General features: G+C 45.0%; 1 protein-coding gene across 1 annotated transcript in view; it reads left to right on the forward strand.

Annotated features, from left to right (window-relative positions):
* LOC122806875 (calcium/calmodulin-dependent protein kinase type 1-like) overlaps window positions 1-19,730 on the forward strand; it is a 1,135,755-nt gene that overhangs the window by 1,041,912 nt on the left and 74,113 nt on the right. Inside the window, exons 9-10 of the mRNA XM_044077647.1 lie at window positions 15,744-15,822; window positions 16,856-16,943. Coding sequence (XP_043933582.1) covers window positions 15,744-15,822; window positions 16,856-16,943 — 167 coding nt within the window. The remainder of the gene's footprint in view (window positions 1-15,743; window positions 15,823-16,855; window positions 16,944-19,730) is intronic.

The raw sequence follows: 19,730 nt of genomic DNA on the forward strand, positions 1-19,730 counted from the left end.
ACATTTTTGCCTCTAAATATTTCGGTTCTCTGTTTAATTATCCAGAAATGACGTCGGTTAGCCATCCGACTACCGAAATTCTGAAAAAACACAAAGAAAAAGACAGAGACAGGCTGTTGAGGTCCAAAACTGCCGATGACGCTTCTCCTAAGCCAGTCGCCAGTTCTGCGGTACTCAGTGAAGCGCTTTCGCAGCCCCTGATACCCGCTACTTCTGACTGGCAGGCCTCTACTGAGACCCATTCAGATTCCAGTATGCTGCGAGACTCTTCTCCTATGGAACCCGCGGATGTCTCTACCTTGGATGGGTCTGGAGCAACTGTGCAGGCACCAGCTTTTGAGGGTGTATTCAGGCCTACAGACTTGCATATTAAACCGACTCCACCTTCTACTCTGAGACCTAAATCTCAATCTATGTCTAAAAAAACAACGCCCAGGCCACATGTTCAGGCCCCTATACCTAAAAAACAAATGATCAAAATGGCTGAAGATCTTATTACTCCAATGCGGGGAAGTCAACCCCCTCCCCCTTCTAAGAGGCTTAGGACTGAGTTTGACTATGAATCTTCTGATCAGGACTCTGTTTCTTCTAATTCTTCCAATGACCTAGAATTGTCCATCCCTACTTATGAGGATTCTGATGCAGAGAATTCCATTCCTTCTGCTTCTCCCCCTGAAGACTGTTCTTTTGGGGAAACTTTACATACCTTATGGGAGCATTTCCACTGGGAAAGTCAGGAATTTTCTGAATCTAAAAAGAGGCTTAGGGATTTCCTTCTTCTACCCCATCATAGGCCTCTGGCTATACCCCCTGTACTAGACATTGTTGATGATGTGTTTTCGGAATCCAGTATGGCCCCTGATTCCCTGCCTCTGGCTCCTGGTAAACCTGACCGATATTACAGAGTTCCTGAGCCCCACAAGTTCCTTTTTAAAAACCCTGTTACAGATCCAGAAACCATTTCTCAGGGGCCCAAGGGCATTAAAACTTCCACTGCTAAAAACCCTACTCCTTCTGACAGAGACTCCAGGGTGCTGGATAGATGGGGTAAAAAGGTTTATATTTCTTCTACCTTAGTAATCAGGACTTTAAACTGCCAATTTCATATGCTAAAATATCAGCAACATATTATGGGACTGCTTAAACAGAAAATGATGTTGATCTCTGACTGTGTGGAAAATAAAGATTTACAGGATTTATTGCATTCATCTGAACAAGTTGGAAAACATACTTTGCAATGTGGTTTTTATTCCTTAGAGGCCCCTTGTAGGGCCGCTGTTACTGGGTCTGTGCTTAGAAGGCATGCTTGGCTTAAGGAGCAATCTCTGCCTGATCAAGTTAAAGCAAAGTTGTTGGATGCTCCATTAAATCAGGACCGTCTGTTTGGCAATAAGGCTGAAGAAGTTCTAAAAAAGATGGAAGATAAAGCTAAATCTATGCAAACTGTGAAAGATTTCTTACAAGTGCAACCTCCAAGATTTAGTAGGCACTGGCCTACTAAGAATTGGTCCTTTCCAGCTCCTTCCAGATCCTCTCAAGCCAAACCCAGACACACCAAAAGTACCAAGTTTCAGTCCCAAGGGACTCTCAGAACTAAGCAATGGGGGCCTCCACTTCCAAACCTGGAAATAACAAGACACCATCCTATGGTAAACAGTCTCAATGACTTTCCTTTAAAATTACCAAGCACTTACCTTTTAGCCACCCCATTGGGGGAAAGATTGATCTTCATGCAAAAAAACTGGGAACTCATAACCCAGGACAAATGGGTTTAAAAATAGTGTCCCAGGGATACAGATTTCATTTCCACACATTGCCAACACCAAACGGGTGGCCAGACCTGCCCCCGAATCAGTGGGCAGAGGCTCAGAAACAAGTACTTTCCCTCCTAAACATGGGGGCTATTCAGCCGGTACCAGAAGAGGAAAAGGGTCAAGGCTTTTATTCCAGGCTTTTCCTGGTACCCAGAAAAGACAATTCATGGCATCCAATTCTGGACCTGTCTACTCTAAACACCTTTCTGGAAATTCCAAAATTCAAGATGCTGACTCTTCAACAGTTACTTCCTGTGCTAGACATGGATGCCTTGTTGGCAACTCTAGATTTAAAAGAGGCTTACCTGCATATCCCAGTCAGGGAATCTTGCAGAAGATACCTACACTTCAAAGCAGGCTACTTGCATTATCAGTTCTCTGCACTGCCTTTTGGCATGTCTACTGTGCCCAGGGTATTTACAAAGTGCCTAGCTCTAGTAATTGCATTTTGAAGGCAAAGAAATATTCAAATATATCCATACCTGGACGATTGTCTAATTCAGGCAGAAAACCAGGCCATGCTTATAAATCATCTGGCGTTTGTAAAAAGAGTTCTAACTTGTCTAGGGTACACCATAAATGAAAAGAAATCACAACATGTACCCTCTCAACAGATTACATCCCTGGGTGCAAGCTTGAATACAACTGTCCAGATGGCTTTCCTCACGCCAGAAAAACAAATTTATTTGGTAACTTGCTTCAAACAAGTGGCCACAAAACCCCTGCTATCTGCAAGACAAATACTGCAAGCCTTGGGGTTCATGGCCTCCTGCATCCTGCTAATTCCATATGCAAGACTGCATATGAGGAAACTTCAATGGTACTTAAAAAGTCTATGGAGTCAACATTGTCACAACCTGGAAACAATGACTGCTATCATACCTTGCCTACGCCGGGAGTTTCTATGGTGGGCAGAGGCCTGCCACCAAAACAAAGGACTGCCATTCACACTACCCCCTGCTGCCCAAACCCTAACTACAGCCACATCAGACTATGCATGGGGGCCTCATCTGGCAGGGGAAGTGCATTCAGGGCAAATGGAACCCAAACCAAATGCACCTACATATCAATCAAAAATAAATGTTAGCTGTACAGAATGCTCTGACAGCCTTCAAGGACAAATTCAACCAGGACAACTACTTGTAAAGACGGACAACACCACAGTTATGTGGTACATAAACAAGCAGGGGGATACACATTTCTACCCCCTCTGCAGACTAGCCATGGCATTGTGGAACACAGCCTTGAGCTACCAAATACAACTACAAGCTAAATTCCTGCCAGGAAAACTGAATACACTGGCAGACGGACTAAGCAGAAATCTCATGGACCCACACGAGTGGAAACTGGAACCACGGATTTTCAACATGTTGACAAGCAATTGGGGGAGCCCAGACATAGATCTATTTGCCTCACCCCACAACTACCAGTTGGACAAATTTTGCACAAGGACTCTTCACAACAAAGCCTGGAAAGTGGATGCTCTGTCATTCAGCTGTAAAAACCTATCGGTCTATGTCTTTCCTCCCCTGCCTCTGCTCTCCAAAGTTCTGCTAAAAGTCAAGCAGGACAAACCAAGAATGATTTTGATTGCTCCAAACTGACCACGCCAACACTGGTACCCACTCCTGCACAGTGCGTCACAAACTTCTCTGTGACAGCTGCCTCAGACACCTTCCTTACTGTCCCAGCAGAAGAACCAAATTCTGCACCCTCAGCTCCCAACTTTGAACCTGGCAGCTTGGCTAGTCATTTAAATTCACCTTTAGCATCCCTCAGCAAACCTGTGATGGATGTCATCTTGCAGGTGAGAAGGCCTAGTACTAGAAAATCGTATGTTGACAAATGGAAAAGATTCTGTGCTTGGAATCAATCTCAAGGGATGAGCACAGCAGCGCCCAATTTACCTCAGATTTTACAATACTTAACTGAGATGCTTCACAAGGGCCTGACTTTCTCCTTCATTAAAATCGATGCCTCAGCCATCTCAGCTCATTATAACACAGAACCTCCCCTCTTCTCTCATCCTGTGCTCAAGCAGTACCTCAGAGGGGCCAAAAACTTGAGACCACCCAGGAGAGCTCCAATCCCTGGCTGGGACCTTAACTTTGTATTGGAGAAACTCACTCTACCTCCTTTCGAGCCAGCTGCTACAGCAGACTTAAAATGTCTTTCCTGGAAAACAGCCTTCCTTCTAGCAATCACTTCAGCAAGAAGGATATCTGAGTTACAGGCCCTTATGGCAGTGGAGCCTTTCATCATCTTTCATGCGGACAGGGTGTCTCTCAGGACCAATCCATCCTTCATTCCCAAGGTGGTATCCAGTCTGGCTCTTAATCAGTCCATTCACTTGCCAACCTTTTTTCCCAATCCACAGAACAAAGGGGAACGGATTCTGCATTCATTGGATGTGCACAAACAACTTAGATTCAACTTGGACAGGACTAAACCTCTAAGAAAATCTGAACAACTGCTGGTAGCATTTGCTGCAGGGGCAGAGGGGAAGGCTATTTCAAAACATACCATCATCTATTTCTGCTATAAGCACCATGGAAAGCCTATCCCCCAGAGCTGCATCTACTTCAGCAGCCAATCTCAGAGGTGTTCCTACCAGGGATATTCTAGAAGCTGCTATCTGGAGTGCAGTTCATACTTTCACCAAGCATTATCATTTACCAATTTTCTCTAAATACAGAGCTGGCTTTGCCACTTCTGTCTTGCAGGGCCTTATAGCTGCTCCTAATGCTGTATAAATCCATCCTCCCAACCATAGCTTTGGGAATCTACCCAAATGTAATAACTGCAACAGTGAAACATGAAGAACATAGTACAGTTGTGTACACTTACCATAAATGTAGATGTTCGAGCGTATTCACTGGTGCAGTCCTGGTTACCCTCATTCCAGCCCCCTATTTTTCCTCTTACTAGATCTCAACTTTCTTTTACTATGCTTAAAAGCATTTTTGGAGTATTTGCTTTTGGTTGGAGGTATATTTTTGTGTTTTTAATTTTATTTTGCTCCCCATTAGGGGGACACCTGACATCTGGGGCAAGAAAAACTGATGTAATGGTGTCGGCTGCATGTTTTATACCCCTGATGACCTGACATCATGGAAGAAGGGACAGCAACTGATGCAGGACCCAAGACTTTATTAATCAGGCAAACTGAGGGCAACCTGCCAGCAGATTACCCCAAATGTAATGACTGCAACAGTGAATACACTCGAACATCTACATTTATGGGAAGTGTACAACACTGTACTTTCCAGGACCTTCCACAACACAGGCCCTTACCCATCCCCCCAGTCCTATGTGTGGTGGATGATGTCTTCCTTGAATCCAGCTTGACTCCAGATGCCCTCCCTTCAGGTACTACAGAGTCCCTGACTCACACAAATATCTTTTTAAAAATCGTACAGCTGACCCTAAGGTCATTACTGAAGGGCCTAAAGGGATTAAAGCAACCTTAGCTAAGAATCCCACCCCCTCAGACAGGGATTCCCGAGCACTAGACAGATGGCGTAAAAAAGTATACACCTCAGCTACCCTTGCTGTCAGGGCACTACATTGTCAGTTCCATATACTTAAGTATCAGCAACATACTTTGGAACTCCTTAAACAAAAAATTTCCTCCTTTCCTGCATGGGCAGAATTTAAAGATTTACAGGACTTAATGCATTCTGCTGGTCAGGTAACTAAACACACTTTGCACTGTGGTTTTGATGCCCTAGAAGCTTCTTGCAGGGCAGCTGTCACCAGATCTGTCATTAGAAAACATGCATGGCTTAAGGATCAACCCCTGCCAGACCAAGTCAAATCAAAATTGTTGGATGCACCCTTGCACATAACTTATTTGGAAATAAAGCAGAAGAGGTCTTAAAAAAGATGGAAGAAAAAGCAAAATCTATGCAAACTGTTAAAGATTTCTTACAGGTCCAACCCACTAGGTTCAGCAGGCATTTTCCTCCAAGCAGTGGTCCTTTCCTGCTCTGAGTAGACAGGGCCAGCCTAGGCCCTGTGGAAACAGACCGCCCAGACAGCAGTTCCAGGGGTTGCAGATATCTAAGCAATGGACTACCTTCACTTCAAAACCATGGAGTTCTAAGCCACCCCCTTATGGTAAAAACTCACAATGATTCGCCCCCTCCCAACCTTGCCTCTGCCCACCTTCACATACCCCTACGAGGAAAACTCTCCTTTCACTCAAGCACCTGGGCCACCATTACCAAGGACCAATGGGTTCTGAACATTGTGTCTCAGGGGTACAAATTCTCCTTCCACACCCTTCCAACCCCAAAAGGGTTCCCAGATCTACCACCAAATCAGTGGCAGAGGCTCAAAAGCAAATCCATTCCCTGCTCTCCTTGTGGGGCAGTAGAGCACATTCCTGCAGAGCAGATAGGCCAAGGCTTCTACTCCAGACCTTTTCTGATGCCCAGAAAAGAGGGTACCTGGTGCCCCATCCTCGATCTATCCATTCTAAATACCTTCCTGGTGATCCCAAACTTCAAAATACTCACTCTCCAGCAGCTGCTACCCATGCTCTCCAAGGATGCTTGGCTAGCCACCCTGGACCTAAAAGAGGCCTACCTCCACATTCCTATCAGGGAGACCTGCAGAAAATATCTCTGCTTCAGGGCAGGATCTCAACACTTTCAGTTCTCTGCACTTCCCTTTGGCTTATCTACTGCTCCCAGAGTTTTCACAAAATGCCTGGCTCCGGCCATTACCTTTTGCAGACAAAGAAATATTCAAATTTACCCCTACTTAGACGACTGCCTTATTCAGGCAGACAGCCAGGAAAAGCTGCTCAAATACTTGGCCTTTGTAAAGAGCCTACTAACCTCCCTAGGATACACAATCAATGAAAAAGAAATCAAAACAGGTGCCCACCCAAAGGATAATCTTTCTGAGAGCAAGTCTAGACACAACATCCCAGATGGCATACCTTACACCAGAGAAACAAATGTTCCTGTCAGCCTACTTCTCTCAACTGGCCACTAGGCCCCAGCTTTCTACAAGGAAAATCCTACAAGCCCCGGGGTTCATGGCATCTTGCATACTCCTCATTCCATATGCCAGACTGCATATGAGGAAACTTTAATGGTACCTAAAGAGCCTTTGGTGTCAGCACTCTCAAGACCTGGAAACTCTTCTACTTATTATTCCTTGCCTCAGAAAGGAATTTCTTTGGTGGGCAACAGCCTGCTCCCACAACAAGGGATTGCCCTTCTCCCCACACCCCGCCACCCAGACCCTCACCAAAGACGCATCAAACAATGTTTGGGGTGCACACCTGGACAGCAGGTGGATACAGGGCCAATGGAGCCCACAGCAAATCCCCCAGTTCATCAGTCAAAAAGAGATGATGGCTGTGCAGCATGCCTTGATAGCTTTCAAACCCCTTCTCTCTCTTAGGGTTCTCCTGATCAAAACAGACTTCACCACTGTGATGTGGTACATCAACAAGCAGGGAGGCACTTACTGCTACCCGCTGTGCAGGCTGGCCATGACCCTTTGGTTCACAGCCTCTTCCATGCAAGTACACCTGTTAGCACAATACCTGCCAGGCTCTCTCAACTCCCTGTTAGACCAATTAAGCAGAAAGCTGTTGGACCCCCCACGAGTGGCAGCTCAACAGAAACACCTTCTTCCTAATAACTCAGAAATGGGGAACCCCGGAGGTCGATCTCTTCGCCTCCAACAGCAACCATTGGCTCAGCAAATTTTGCACCAGGGAGCATCACTGCATGGCATGAAAAGTGGATGCCCTGTCCTTCCCCTGGGTCAGTCTATTGGTCTATGCCTTTCCTTCCCTACCTCTCATTCCCAGGGTACTGCTCAAAATAAGGGAGGAAAAACCAAGGACCATTCTCATAGCTCCAGACTGGCCCAGACAGCACTGGTACCCCTTGCTGCACAGCCTGTCCCCACTGTCTCCATGGAATCTTCCTCAGATTCCAATCCTCCTAACCCAGAGGGAAGGGGAATTTATGCATCCCCAATTGCAGACACTCAGTTTGGCAGCTTGAGTTATACCCTAACCCCTGACCAATCTGCCACCCTCAGTAAACAGGTTCTGTATGTTATCTGAGAGGCCAGATGCCCTAGCACCAAAAAATCTTATGCAGATAAGTGGAAAAGGGTCTGCACCTGGATCCAGGCTAAGGGGGTCAATACATCACAGCCCTCCATCCCTCTCATCCTGGATAACTTAGCTGACCTACTATACAGTGGTCTCTTTTTCTCCTCTATAAAAATTCATGCTGCTGCTATTTCTGCTTATTTTCCCACTGAACAGCCTCGTTTCTCGCACCCTCTGATTGAACAGTTCCTCAGAGGGGCTAGCAACTTGAGGCTCCCCAGAAGGGCACCAACACCAGCTTGGGACCTCAACTTTGTCTTGGAAAAGCTCACCCTGCCCCCCTTTGAAGCAGCTTCTTCTGCAGAGCTAAAATTTATCTCCTGGAAGACAGCCTTCCTCTTGGCCATCACTTCCGCCAGAAGAGTTGCTGAGCTGCAAGCACTCATGGCTGTGGAACACTTCATCATCTTTCATGCAGACAGGATATCCCTCATAACTAATCTATCCTTCAAGCCCAAGATGGTATCCAGTGTGGCTCTCAACCAATCCATCCATTTACCCACCTTCTTTACTAACCCCCAAAACAAGGGGGAAAGGATTCTGCACTCTCTAGATGTGCACAGACAGCTCAGATACTATCTGGTTAGGACTAAACCCTTCAGAAAGTCTGATCACTTGCTGGTTAGCTTTGCTTCAGGGCCAGAAGGCAAAGCCATCTCTAAGCAAACCATTTCCAAATGGATAGCACACTGCATCCATTTCTCCTAAAACCAGCATGGAAAACTTCCCCCCAAGGGGGTCAGGACACACTCCACCAGAGCAGCCTCACCTCTGCAGCTCTCCTCAGAGGAGTCCCTACCAGGGGCATCCTGGAGGCTGCTACCTGGACAGCTGTTCACACTTTTACCAAGCATTACCACCTGCCTATATTCTCCAAATCCAGGGCAGGGTTAGCCTCTGCAGTCTTGCAAGGCATCCTAGCCAGCCCCTAGTTTCCTTGATTGCCTCTACCCATTTCCTCAGCTTTGGGACTCTACCCAAATGTGATGACTGCAACAGTGAAACACGAAGAACATAGTACAGTTGTGTACACTTACCATAAATGTAGATGTTCGAGTGTATTCACTGTTGCAGTCCTGGTTTCCCTCCCTCCATCCCCCTTTATTCTATTTCTCCTTTTATTACCATTATAACTTGTTGTTCTCCTTTCCTTACAAGGGACATTTTGGTATTTATTTTCCACTGGTGGGGTTCTTCCACCAGAACATAGCCTCCTACTTTGGGGGCTCCTGACAGGTTAGGGCAAGAAAAACTGATGTAATGACATTGACTGCCTTCCTTTATACCACTGATGACCTGACGTTAGTTCTCAAGCGACAGCAACCGACGCAGAAATACTAAGTCTCTGGTATTGGGGCCGGCCGAGGGCTACCCTGGCAGGGATAACCCAAATGTGATGAATGCAACAGTGAATACACTCGAATATTTACATTTATGGTAAGTGTACACAACTGTACTTTTTATGGAATAAGCACTGAAACAGTTTATGGGGCTGCTAACAATGTTTTCTCTTATAAATACTCTCATAATGGGACAGAATGTACCATCAGAGTGATTCATCTAAAACCCTGGAGATTACCATTTGTCATGTTTAGTTCTTATGAGTAGAATAAAATGATATGATTTTTATGAACATCTTTATTAACTTCAAATATTACATAGTGACATGAGTATAAGTTAAATTAAAAAAGAGAACACAAACCATTGTAAAAGATTTTTTCATGCATTAAAGTACTATTTCTCTCTTAACAATTATTATTCAGTTTAACATTACATAGATTGCTCAAGTCCTACCTTGTCTGAAATATCATTCCTCTTCCTCCTCTTGAACATTATTCTTTACATCTTATTCCCGGATCTACTTCATATAGTTGACTTACCATTTCATCGACTTTCACATGATGGAGACCACATTGTCGAAAGCTTAGAATAACGAACTACCAGAACATCATATTTTCCCTCTAGGAAACTAACCACTTGGCCACCATGGGGAACTTTGCCCTTTTCTCCACTGTAGTGTGATCTTGGAGTTGGTATTTTAGTTAGGGGGATGTGGGGGCCACAGCCCCTCACATGAGTGGGTGTGGGGGGGTTGAAGGCCCCCACTTTGGTGAGGCTAATTTGCTTATGTTTCTGTTTTAATTGGTGGCCAAGTGGTTAGTTTCCCGGGGGGGGGAAATACAATGATGTTCTTCATGTTTCACTGTTGCAGTCATCACATTAGGGTTATCCCTGCCAGGGTAGCCCTCGGCTGGCCCGAATACCATAGACTTAGTATTTCTGCGGCAGTTGCTGTTGCTTGAGGACTGACATCAGGTCATCAGTAGTATAAAGTAAGTCAGCCGATGCCATTACATCAGTCTTTCTTGCCATGGAGCCTGAAGCAGAAGCAGTTCACACAAGTGCCTGTCGGCTGCTACCTGAGTTTTCATCTCCGAATTGAAGTTGAAGTCTTCTAAAGCTAAGTACCCAATTGGGGATCCTTTTTTCTTGCACTAACCGATATCAGAAAAAGTTAATAATTGTCTCGCCTGTGGAAAGCAAATACTACACAGAGACTTCCACTCTTACTGCATTACTCATTTAGGCCCAGAGCACGACGTTCCCCCATGTCACTTCTGTGCTTTGTTCAATGCCAGAACTATCCATCGTCGGGCCCTTATTGTACAGTCCTCGAATTCCGATATGGCTTCGGTAAGCCATCTGACAGAAGATCTTCTGAAAAAACATAAAGATAAAGACAGAGACAGACTGCACATGTCCAAACCTACCAACGATGCTTCCGTTAAGCTAGTCGTCAGTCCTCCGATACTCAATGAGGCACTTTTGCAGCCCCTGATGCCCGCTTCAGTTGATTCGCAGGCCTCTACCGAGACCATTTCGGAGTCTGGTATGCTGCAAAACTCTTCTTCAACTAAGGAGCTTGCGGTTGTCTCTACCTTGGATGGGTCCGGAGCCGCTGAGCAGGCACCGGCTTCCGAGGAAGTCCTTTGCACTACTGAATCTCGACACAAACCGACGTCTTCTTTCGTGACTACCATTCTTTCAAAAATGACCAAGTTTCTTAGGCCCAGGGTTTGAACCACACCCAAGAAGCCGACGATCCACTCTCACGAGCCTGATTCCTTGCCTCAGTCTCAAATGCTTAAAATGGTGGAAGACCATATCATGCTGATCAGGGGAAGCCAAGCTACCCCCTCAAAAAGGAAAAGAGATCTGTTCCCTGTAGTTTTGTCTGAACAAGAGTCAGATGAATCTGATGCATCTGACTGTGAAGACATGCAACCCCTTCTCCACTTATGAAGATTCTGATGCAGAGGACTCTATTCCTTCAGCCTCTCCCTCAGAGGATTTTTCCTTTGGGGAAACCCTGCATACTTTAAGGGAGCACTTCCAATGGGAGAGTCAGGAATACCCTCAGTCTAAAAAGAGACAAAGGGAATTACTTGATCTTTTGCAACACAGAACCTTGGCCATCCCCCCAGTCCTGAATGTTGTGGAGGATGTTTTCCTTGAATCCAACTTGACTCCTGATGCCATACCTCCTGCTCCCAGAAAAACAGACAGGTACTCTAGAGTCCCTGACTCACACAGATATATTTCTTAAAAATCCAACAGCTAACCCTGAGGTCAATTCTCAAGGGCCAAAAGGGATTAAAGCAACCTCTGCTAAGAATCCCACCCCCTCAGACAGGGATTCCCAAGCAATGGACAGATGGAGTAAAAAAGTATACACCTCAGCTACTCTTGCTTATCAGGCCACTAAATTGTCAGTTCCATATGCTGAAATTTCAGCAACATGCCTTGGAACTCCTTAAACAAAAAATGTCTTCCTTCCTGCTTGGGCAGAATCTAAAGATTTACAAGACTTAATGCATTCTGCAAGTCAAGTAACTAAACACACTTTGCACTGTAGGTTTGATGCCCTAGAAGCTTCTTGCAGGGCAGCAGTCACTGGATCTGTCATTAGAAAACATGCATGGCTTAAAGAACAACCCCTGCCAGACCATGCCAAATCTAAATTGTTAGATGCTCCCTTGCACAAAGATAACTTATTTGGCACTAAGGCAGAAGAGGTCTTAAAAAAGATGGAAGAAAAAGCAAAATCTATGCAAACAGTTAAGGATTTCTTACAAATCCAGCCCCCTAGGTTCAGCAGACATTATCCCTCCTCCAAACACTGGTCCTTCCCTGCTCTGAGTAAACCAGCCCAGCCTAGGCCCCGTGGAAACAGACCCCACCAGACAGCATCCCCAGGGAATGCAGACATATAAGCAGTGGACTACCTCCACTTCAAAACCAGGGAGTTCTAAGCCACACCATTATGGTAAGAACTCACAATGACTCACCTCCTCCACCCCCCTCTCTGCCCACCTTCACTTAGCCCTAGGAGGAAAACTTTCCTTTCACTTAAGCACCTGGGCCACCATTACCAAGGACCAATTTGTTCTGAACATTGTGTCTCAGGGATACAAATTTTCCTTCCACACCCTTCCAACCTCAAAAGGGTTCCCAGACCTGCCTCCAAATCAGTGGGCAGAGGCTCAAAAGCAAATCCTTTCCCTGCTCTCTATGAGGGCAGTAGAGCACGTTCCTGCAGAACAGATTGGCCAAGGTTTATACTCCAGACTTTTTCTGGTGCCCAGAAAAGAGGGCACCTGGTTCCCCCATCCTCAATCTATCCATTCTAAACACCTTCCTGGTGATCCCAAAATTCAAAATGCTCACCCTCCAGCAGCTGCCTCCCATGCTGTCCAAGGATGCTTGGCTAGCCACCCTAGGTCTAAAAAAAGCCTACTTCCACATCCCAGTCAGGGAATCTTGCAGGAAATATCTACGTTTCAGGGCAGGATCACTGCACTTTCATTTCTCTGCACTTCCCTTTGACTTAACTACTGCTCTCAGAGTTTTCCCAAAATGCCTGGCTCCCGCCATTGCTTTTTGCAGACAAAGAAATATTCAAATTTACCCATACTTAAACGACTGTCTTTTTTCAGGCAGACAGCCAGGAAAAGCTTCTAAAGCACCTGGCCTTTGTAAAGGACCTACTGACCTCTTGGGGGTATACTATCAACAAAAAGAAATCCAAACTAGTACCCACGCAAAAGATTGTATTCCTGGGGGCAAGCCTGGACATGGCATCCCAGATGGCATTCCTTACACCAGAAAAACAAACCTACCTGACAACCTACTTCTTTCAACTAGCCACTAGACCCCAGTTATCCAAAAGGAAAATCCTGCAAGCTCTGGGGTTCATGGCTTCCTGCTTTTTACTCATTTCATATGCCAGACTGCATATAAGGAAACTACAGTGGTACCTAAAAAAACCTTTGTTGTCAACACTCCCAAGACCTGGAAACTCTTATACCAATGATGCCTTGTTTAAGGAAAGATTTTCTTTGGTGGGCAGCAGCATACTACCACAACAAGAGACTACCCTTCTCACGACCCCATGCCACCCAGACCCTCACCACAAATGCATCAGACTTTGCCTGGAGGGCACACCTGGATGGCAGGTGCATTCAGAGCCAATGGAGCCCTAACCAAATACATCTGCACATCAACCAAAAAGAGATGTTAGCTGTTCAGCAAGCTCTGATAGCCTTCAGACCCCTACTCTCCCCTGGGCCTCTACTGATCTAAACAGAGAACACCACTGTGATGTGGTATATCAACAAGCAGGGAGGAACTCACTCATACCCTCTCTGCAGGCTCGCCATGTCCATTTGGCACACGGCCTCAGCCATGCAACTACACCTGTTAGCACAATTCCTGACAGGCTGTCTAAACTCTCTGGCAGACAACTTAAGCAGAAATCTTCTAGACCCATACAAGTGGCAGCTAGACCAAGGAACCTTCACCCTTGTAACCCAGAAATGGGGCACCCCGAAAGTTGACTTCTTTGCTTCTCACTCCAACCATCAGCTCAGCAAATTCTACACCAGGGAACCTCACAGCAAGGCTTGGAAAGTGGATGCTGTATCCTTCCAGTGGGTCAACCTCTTGGTCTCTGCATTCCCCCCTCTACCGCTCATTACAAGGGTACTGCTCAAAATAAGGGAGGAAAAACCAAGGACAATCCTGATTGCCTCAGACTGGCCATGCCAGCAATGGTACCCTCTGCTGCGCAGCCTATCAGCACTGCCACCATGGCATGTCCCTCAGATCCCAACACTCCTGACCCAGAGGAATGGAAAATTCATACATCCCCAATTGCAGACCCTCAATCTGGCAGCCTGGCTTATTCCCTGACCACTGCACAAGCTACCAATCTAAACAAACAAGTTCTAGATGTTATACATGAGGTCAGACGCCCTAGCACTAGAAAGTCTTATGCTGACAAGTGGAAAAGGTTTAGCACCTGGATCCAGGCTAAGGGTGTCGGAACTGTACAGCCCTCCCTACCTCTCATCCTGGATTACCTGGCTGACCTACTACACCGGGGTCTATCCTTCTCTTCCATTAAAATTCATGCCTCTGCCATCTCTTCTCATTTCAGCACAGAACCACCCTTTTCTCCCACCCTCTAATCAAACAGTTCCTAAGAGGGGCTAACAACTTGAAACCACCCAGAGGAGCACCTACCCCAGCTTGGGACTTTAACTTTGTTTTGGAAAAGCTCACCGTGCCCTCCCTTTGAACCAGCAGTGTCAGCAGAGTTAAAGTTCCTCTCTTGGAAGATAGCCTTGCTTCTGCCTTCACTTCAGCAAGAAGAGTGTCCGAGCTACAAGCACTAATGGCTGTAGAGCCCTTCATCATTTTCCATGCTGACAGGGTCTCCCTCAGGAATAACCCATTCTTCATGCCAAAAGTGGTGTCCACTGTGGCTCTCAACCAATCCATTAATTTGCCCACCTTTTTCCCTAACTCACAAAACAAGGGGGAAAGGATTCTGCACTCTCTAGATATGCACAAACATCTCAGATTCTACCTAGACAGGACTAAATCATTTAGAAAGACTGTTCAATTGTTAGTCAGCTTTGCTGCAGGAGCAGAGGGCAAGGCCATATCCAAACAAACCATTTCAAAATGGATAGCACACTGCATCCATTTCTGCTACAAGCAGCATGGGAAACCTCCCCTCAAGGGTGTCAGGACACATTCCACCAGAGCAACCTCCACCTCTGCAGCTTTTCTCAGAGGGGTTCCCACCAGGAACATCCTAGCCAGCCCCCAGTCTTCTTGACTGCCTCCACCCTTTTCTTCAGCTTTGGGAATCAACCCAAATGTGATGAGTGCAACAGTGAAACATGAAGAACATAGTACAGTTGTGTACACTTACCATAACTGTAGATGTTCGATTGCATTCACTGTTGCCATCCTGGTTTCCCTCCCTCCATCCCCCATGTCTCTCTCTCTCTCTCTCTCTCTCTCTCTCTCTCTCTCTCTCCCTCCTTACAAGGATTTTTTTGGTGTTTGCATTCTACTGGTGGTGTTCTTCCACCATAACCTAGCTCCCTCTTGGAGGCTCCTGACAGTTAGGGCAAGAAAAACTGATGTAATGGTGTTGGCTGCCTTAATTTATAACACTGATGACCTGACGTTAGTCGTAGAGTGACGGCAACCGACACAGAAATACTAAGCCTCTGGTATTCGGGCCGACTGAGGGCTACCCTAGCGGGGATAACCCTAATGTGATGACTGCAACAGTGAATACACTTGAACATCTACATTTATGGTAAGTTTGCACAATTGTACTTTGCTCTGACAGCTAAGGTATACATGTTTATTATGTACTGACTTCTGTTCTGACTTACTGTACTTGTATCTTTCCTTGCTCACAGCAAAAGATTTCATTATGCATTTAATGGAGAAGGACCCAAAGAAGCGTTACACATGTGACCAGGCTCTACAGCATCCTTGGTAAGTGAGTACCCCCACCAAGTTCAACTCTAGCAGCAGCATGTGATCAAATAAATGCATGAACCTTTTCTCTGTTACTCCCTTACTGTATAGCTGTCACATTTACTTGGGAAATAAGAACCTAGCCTAGATATAGATGTTCCATCCCCATGTCTGGTCTCTATTAATAGTTAATGTGCCTGTGGTCAAGCCTGGTGTGGAATGAAAGTCTGAAGTGAAGGGCAGATGAAATATGGCATCCAGGTCAAAAGATGAAGATGTTATGATTTCAGACAGGGACTAGTGATATATGGTTATCATTAACAGGTAATTTGCATTGGAATTAGTACCATATGCATATTGACTGTTGCAGGAAAATGGAGCTCAGTATGCATGGATGGCCTACATAAAGGAGGGAAAAGAGCCAGGTATCATGCATTTGGGCATTTTTGGGCAGAATTGCGTTTTCCCATGGTTGTTGCCCTAACTGGTAGTGCTGTACAATTCTGTGATACAACTGTGGAGCAGAGACTGGAGACTAATAAAATGGATAACTACTTTCTTAAAAGCTGAATATAAAATTTTGCTTTTCCATCTTTCCCCTCTCCCCCACATTACCAATTCTGAGGCACAGCTTCAGAGTTCTTACCTTTAAGATTGTGATACCACAGCCCTAGCTTGGTGGAAGGTACATGTGATGAGAATTGGTGCTGAATGAGGACAGCAAATGTACAGGATGAGGTAACGTAGGGACTGATCATAGCCAAGTGGTCCTCATACTTCCTGTACAGAATTACAATGCCTTTTACACCCTTGGGGTTTATATATGTTTGTAAATGTAACTTTGTGGAATTTTAATGTAGAGGGTTCCATACAGCTAAAATGGTACTGTCTGAGCTCTCTTTTCAGAGACACTCTAAGTTGTTGGACCAGTATATTTAAATTAGTATAGCTTTGGGAAGCTGGAAACATAAAGTCCCACCTTTAAGATGTTTTAGTGAAACTGTTTGGAACATTGTATACTTCAAGTGAGATACATTGTTGTCTTTTTTAGGATTGCTGGTGATACTGCCCTAGACAAGAACATCCATGAATCTGTCAGTGAACAGATCAAGAAGAACTTTGCTAAAAGCCGATGGAAGGTGATTCTTTGACTAACCTTTATTTTTACTTCTGCATGTCTCTCACTTGTTCAGTGCACTAATGTTTCATATATAAATTGAATTTGATGATCCATTTCATAATTTATAAGGCTGGCTAGACTTCTGGTGCTGTGCGCTATGATACTATATGAAGGGGCACTTTAGTAAGTATAAGCCTCAGTGATGAAGCATGCTGGGTACTTGACATATCTGCTCAATAGTACTTGTGGGTAGGAAAACTGCATGGTGCAGCATCATGACAGACTCGGGATTTACAGATTAGATGTGATAATCAGGTTGCATCAGGTGGCTTGTTCTGTCCTGCAGTGTTATCTTTATGTCATTGTATATTATGGTTCTGAATCTGAGAAATGCAGAGTTTACTCTGGTAACAGAGAGGAAGAAGAAACTTTCATGTTATAACATCATGAGTCACTCAGGGCATACATATTAGGTGTGGCTTGTTCTGTCCTGCAGTGTTATCTTTATGTTTATGGTTCTGGATCTAAAGAATGCAACGTTTACTCTGCCAGTAGAGAGGGAGAAGAAACTGACATGATGTACCATCATGAGACACTCAGGGCTTACAGTTTATGTGTAATGATTAGGTTTTATCAGGTGGACTGTTCTGTCCTGGAATGTTATCTTAACATCATTACACATCATTACTTATCTGTATATGTAGACTAGCTACTTATTCTACTGTATTACTGCCTCTTAAATCGTTTTTCAGTTGTGCACGTGCCTTGCTTCATTTAAAAAGTTTTAAATTGCTAATTTTGTAGAGTTTTAATTGCATTTATTGTTTAGGACTACACACTCAAGTGTGTTAGCCTTTTCTGTGTTTATTTACTGTATTATTGCATTGTTTAGACTGTTTTAACAAAAAAAAAAAATATATATATATATATATATATATATATATATATATATATATATATATATACTATCTTGTTTGCTCGTTTCCCACCTTTCCTAGCCAGTATACTCCAGATCCCAGGCTTTGCTTGACTCCAGTGGGAGTGGTCAGCATTGTACTGCCTATCTAACACTAGAGGAGTGGTTTCCAGCTCTGAAATTGTAATTTTATTAGCCTTTTTGGGCTGATTTCTATCCCTTTCAATTTTTCTGGCTTAAAAACACATGTGTTTGCGCATTGTTCACATCGTGCAGCACCGTGGGGCTACAGTTAAACTATTCCAGGTGCCAGAAAGTCTGCTCTTCGAATTTTCCCTTAGAACTAGTTGGTGTCTCAGTAGTAGCACTAAAATTTGAACCCCTGTGACTAGCACTTGCTCTAGAACCTGCTGGAAAGCACTAGGAAGCCTGAAACTGATACAAGCACTCTGCTGTCCTTGTCAATAAGGAGAAATTAGTCGTAGGCACTAAACAGCCTATAATTGCAAATTACCTTGCAAAGGTAAGGGAAAACAGCACTTGTACTTTACAAAAAAAGCACCTAAACAGGCATGTCCAAGGGTCAGCTTCCGGTGATTTCTCCTGTCCACCTGGTGAATCTGGGCATATTGGGGCAATGCGGCAACTGCCTCATGTACACAGACAACCCTCTCCTCCTACCACCCAAAACTACAACCTGCGAAAGATGCACTTACATAGCCAAAATGGAAGCAAAGCTCTCTCCAGCCAATATTGTGCTAGACAGTCAAGAGGAGAAGGTTAAAACCTGCACTACACCTCAAGCAACACATAGCCCATCGAAACCCACACCATCAACACCCACACATAACAACACTAAACCCACATATGCGGAGGCCCTTAACATTAACCTGCCTAAGCAACAGGGACTTCCAAAGCTGAAACGCAAACAAACACCAGTCACAACCAAAGTGACACATAGCTCACAACACCAGTGTGCCACCCAACAACAGCCCCTAAGGCAAGACAATGTACCCAACACTTTAGTCATAGGTGACTCTATAGTCAGGCATACTGATGTCCCACTCACCAGGCTGAACAAGGAGAAAATTACAGTCAGCTGCCTGTCGGGTGCAAGGATCCACCACATAATGCATGCACTCAAGTCACTCCACAACAAGTACAAATATGACTCTGTCATTGTCCATGTTGGAGTGAATGACTTGAGACGTACCTCCCTGGAATACATGAAAAGAGACATGGAAGAGCTCTCGGATCATGTGGCCCAGACAGGGATGACCCTAGCCCTGAGTAGCATCCTGCCTTCGCCCAGAAGGATACCACAGTATAAGGACAAAATGATTGACTTCAACAATTGGCTAAGCTTCTGGTGTCATTCAAAGGAGATCCAGTATCTGTCTTCCTGGGAAGACATGATCAACAAATCACAATGCTCTGCCAGAAATGGTCTGCACCTGTCACCCCTAGGATTCAGGTTACTGACTAAAGCTATGCCACCCCTATAGTGCCTTTTTAGGCAAGGTTCAAAGGACAGAACCACCACCATAATAGATACAAGTATGCAAAATCTGAAGGTAATGCTACTCAATGCTAGAAGTCTAAACCTCAAAATGCACCCTCTTGAGGCACTCCTAAAAATGGGGAACATTGATATCTGAGAAGTAACTGAGACCAATACCAGGCTACAACTCTTAGCACACTTTTCGGCCACCAAACCAAGACCGAAACACTAAAAGTGAAGGAGTGTCCATATTCACCAAGGATATTCACACCTCCAGGCTTGTTACCCAACACAATGCATCTGAAATTCTCCAGGTGAAACTAACACTAGGTAAGACTGCAGTCCAAATTGTAGCTTGCTACAGATCCCCCACCATGCCCCAAGATTCT

Source organism: Protopterus annectens, chromosome 7.part0 (genome assembly GCF_019279795.1).
Source record: "Protopterus annectens isolate FY-2018-M chromosome 7.part0, PAN1.0, whole genome shotgun sequence".
NCBI classification, from domain to species: Eukaryota; Metazoa; Chordata; order Ceratodontiformes; family Protopteridae; genus Protopterus; species Protopterus annectens.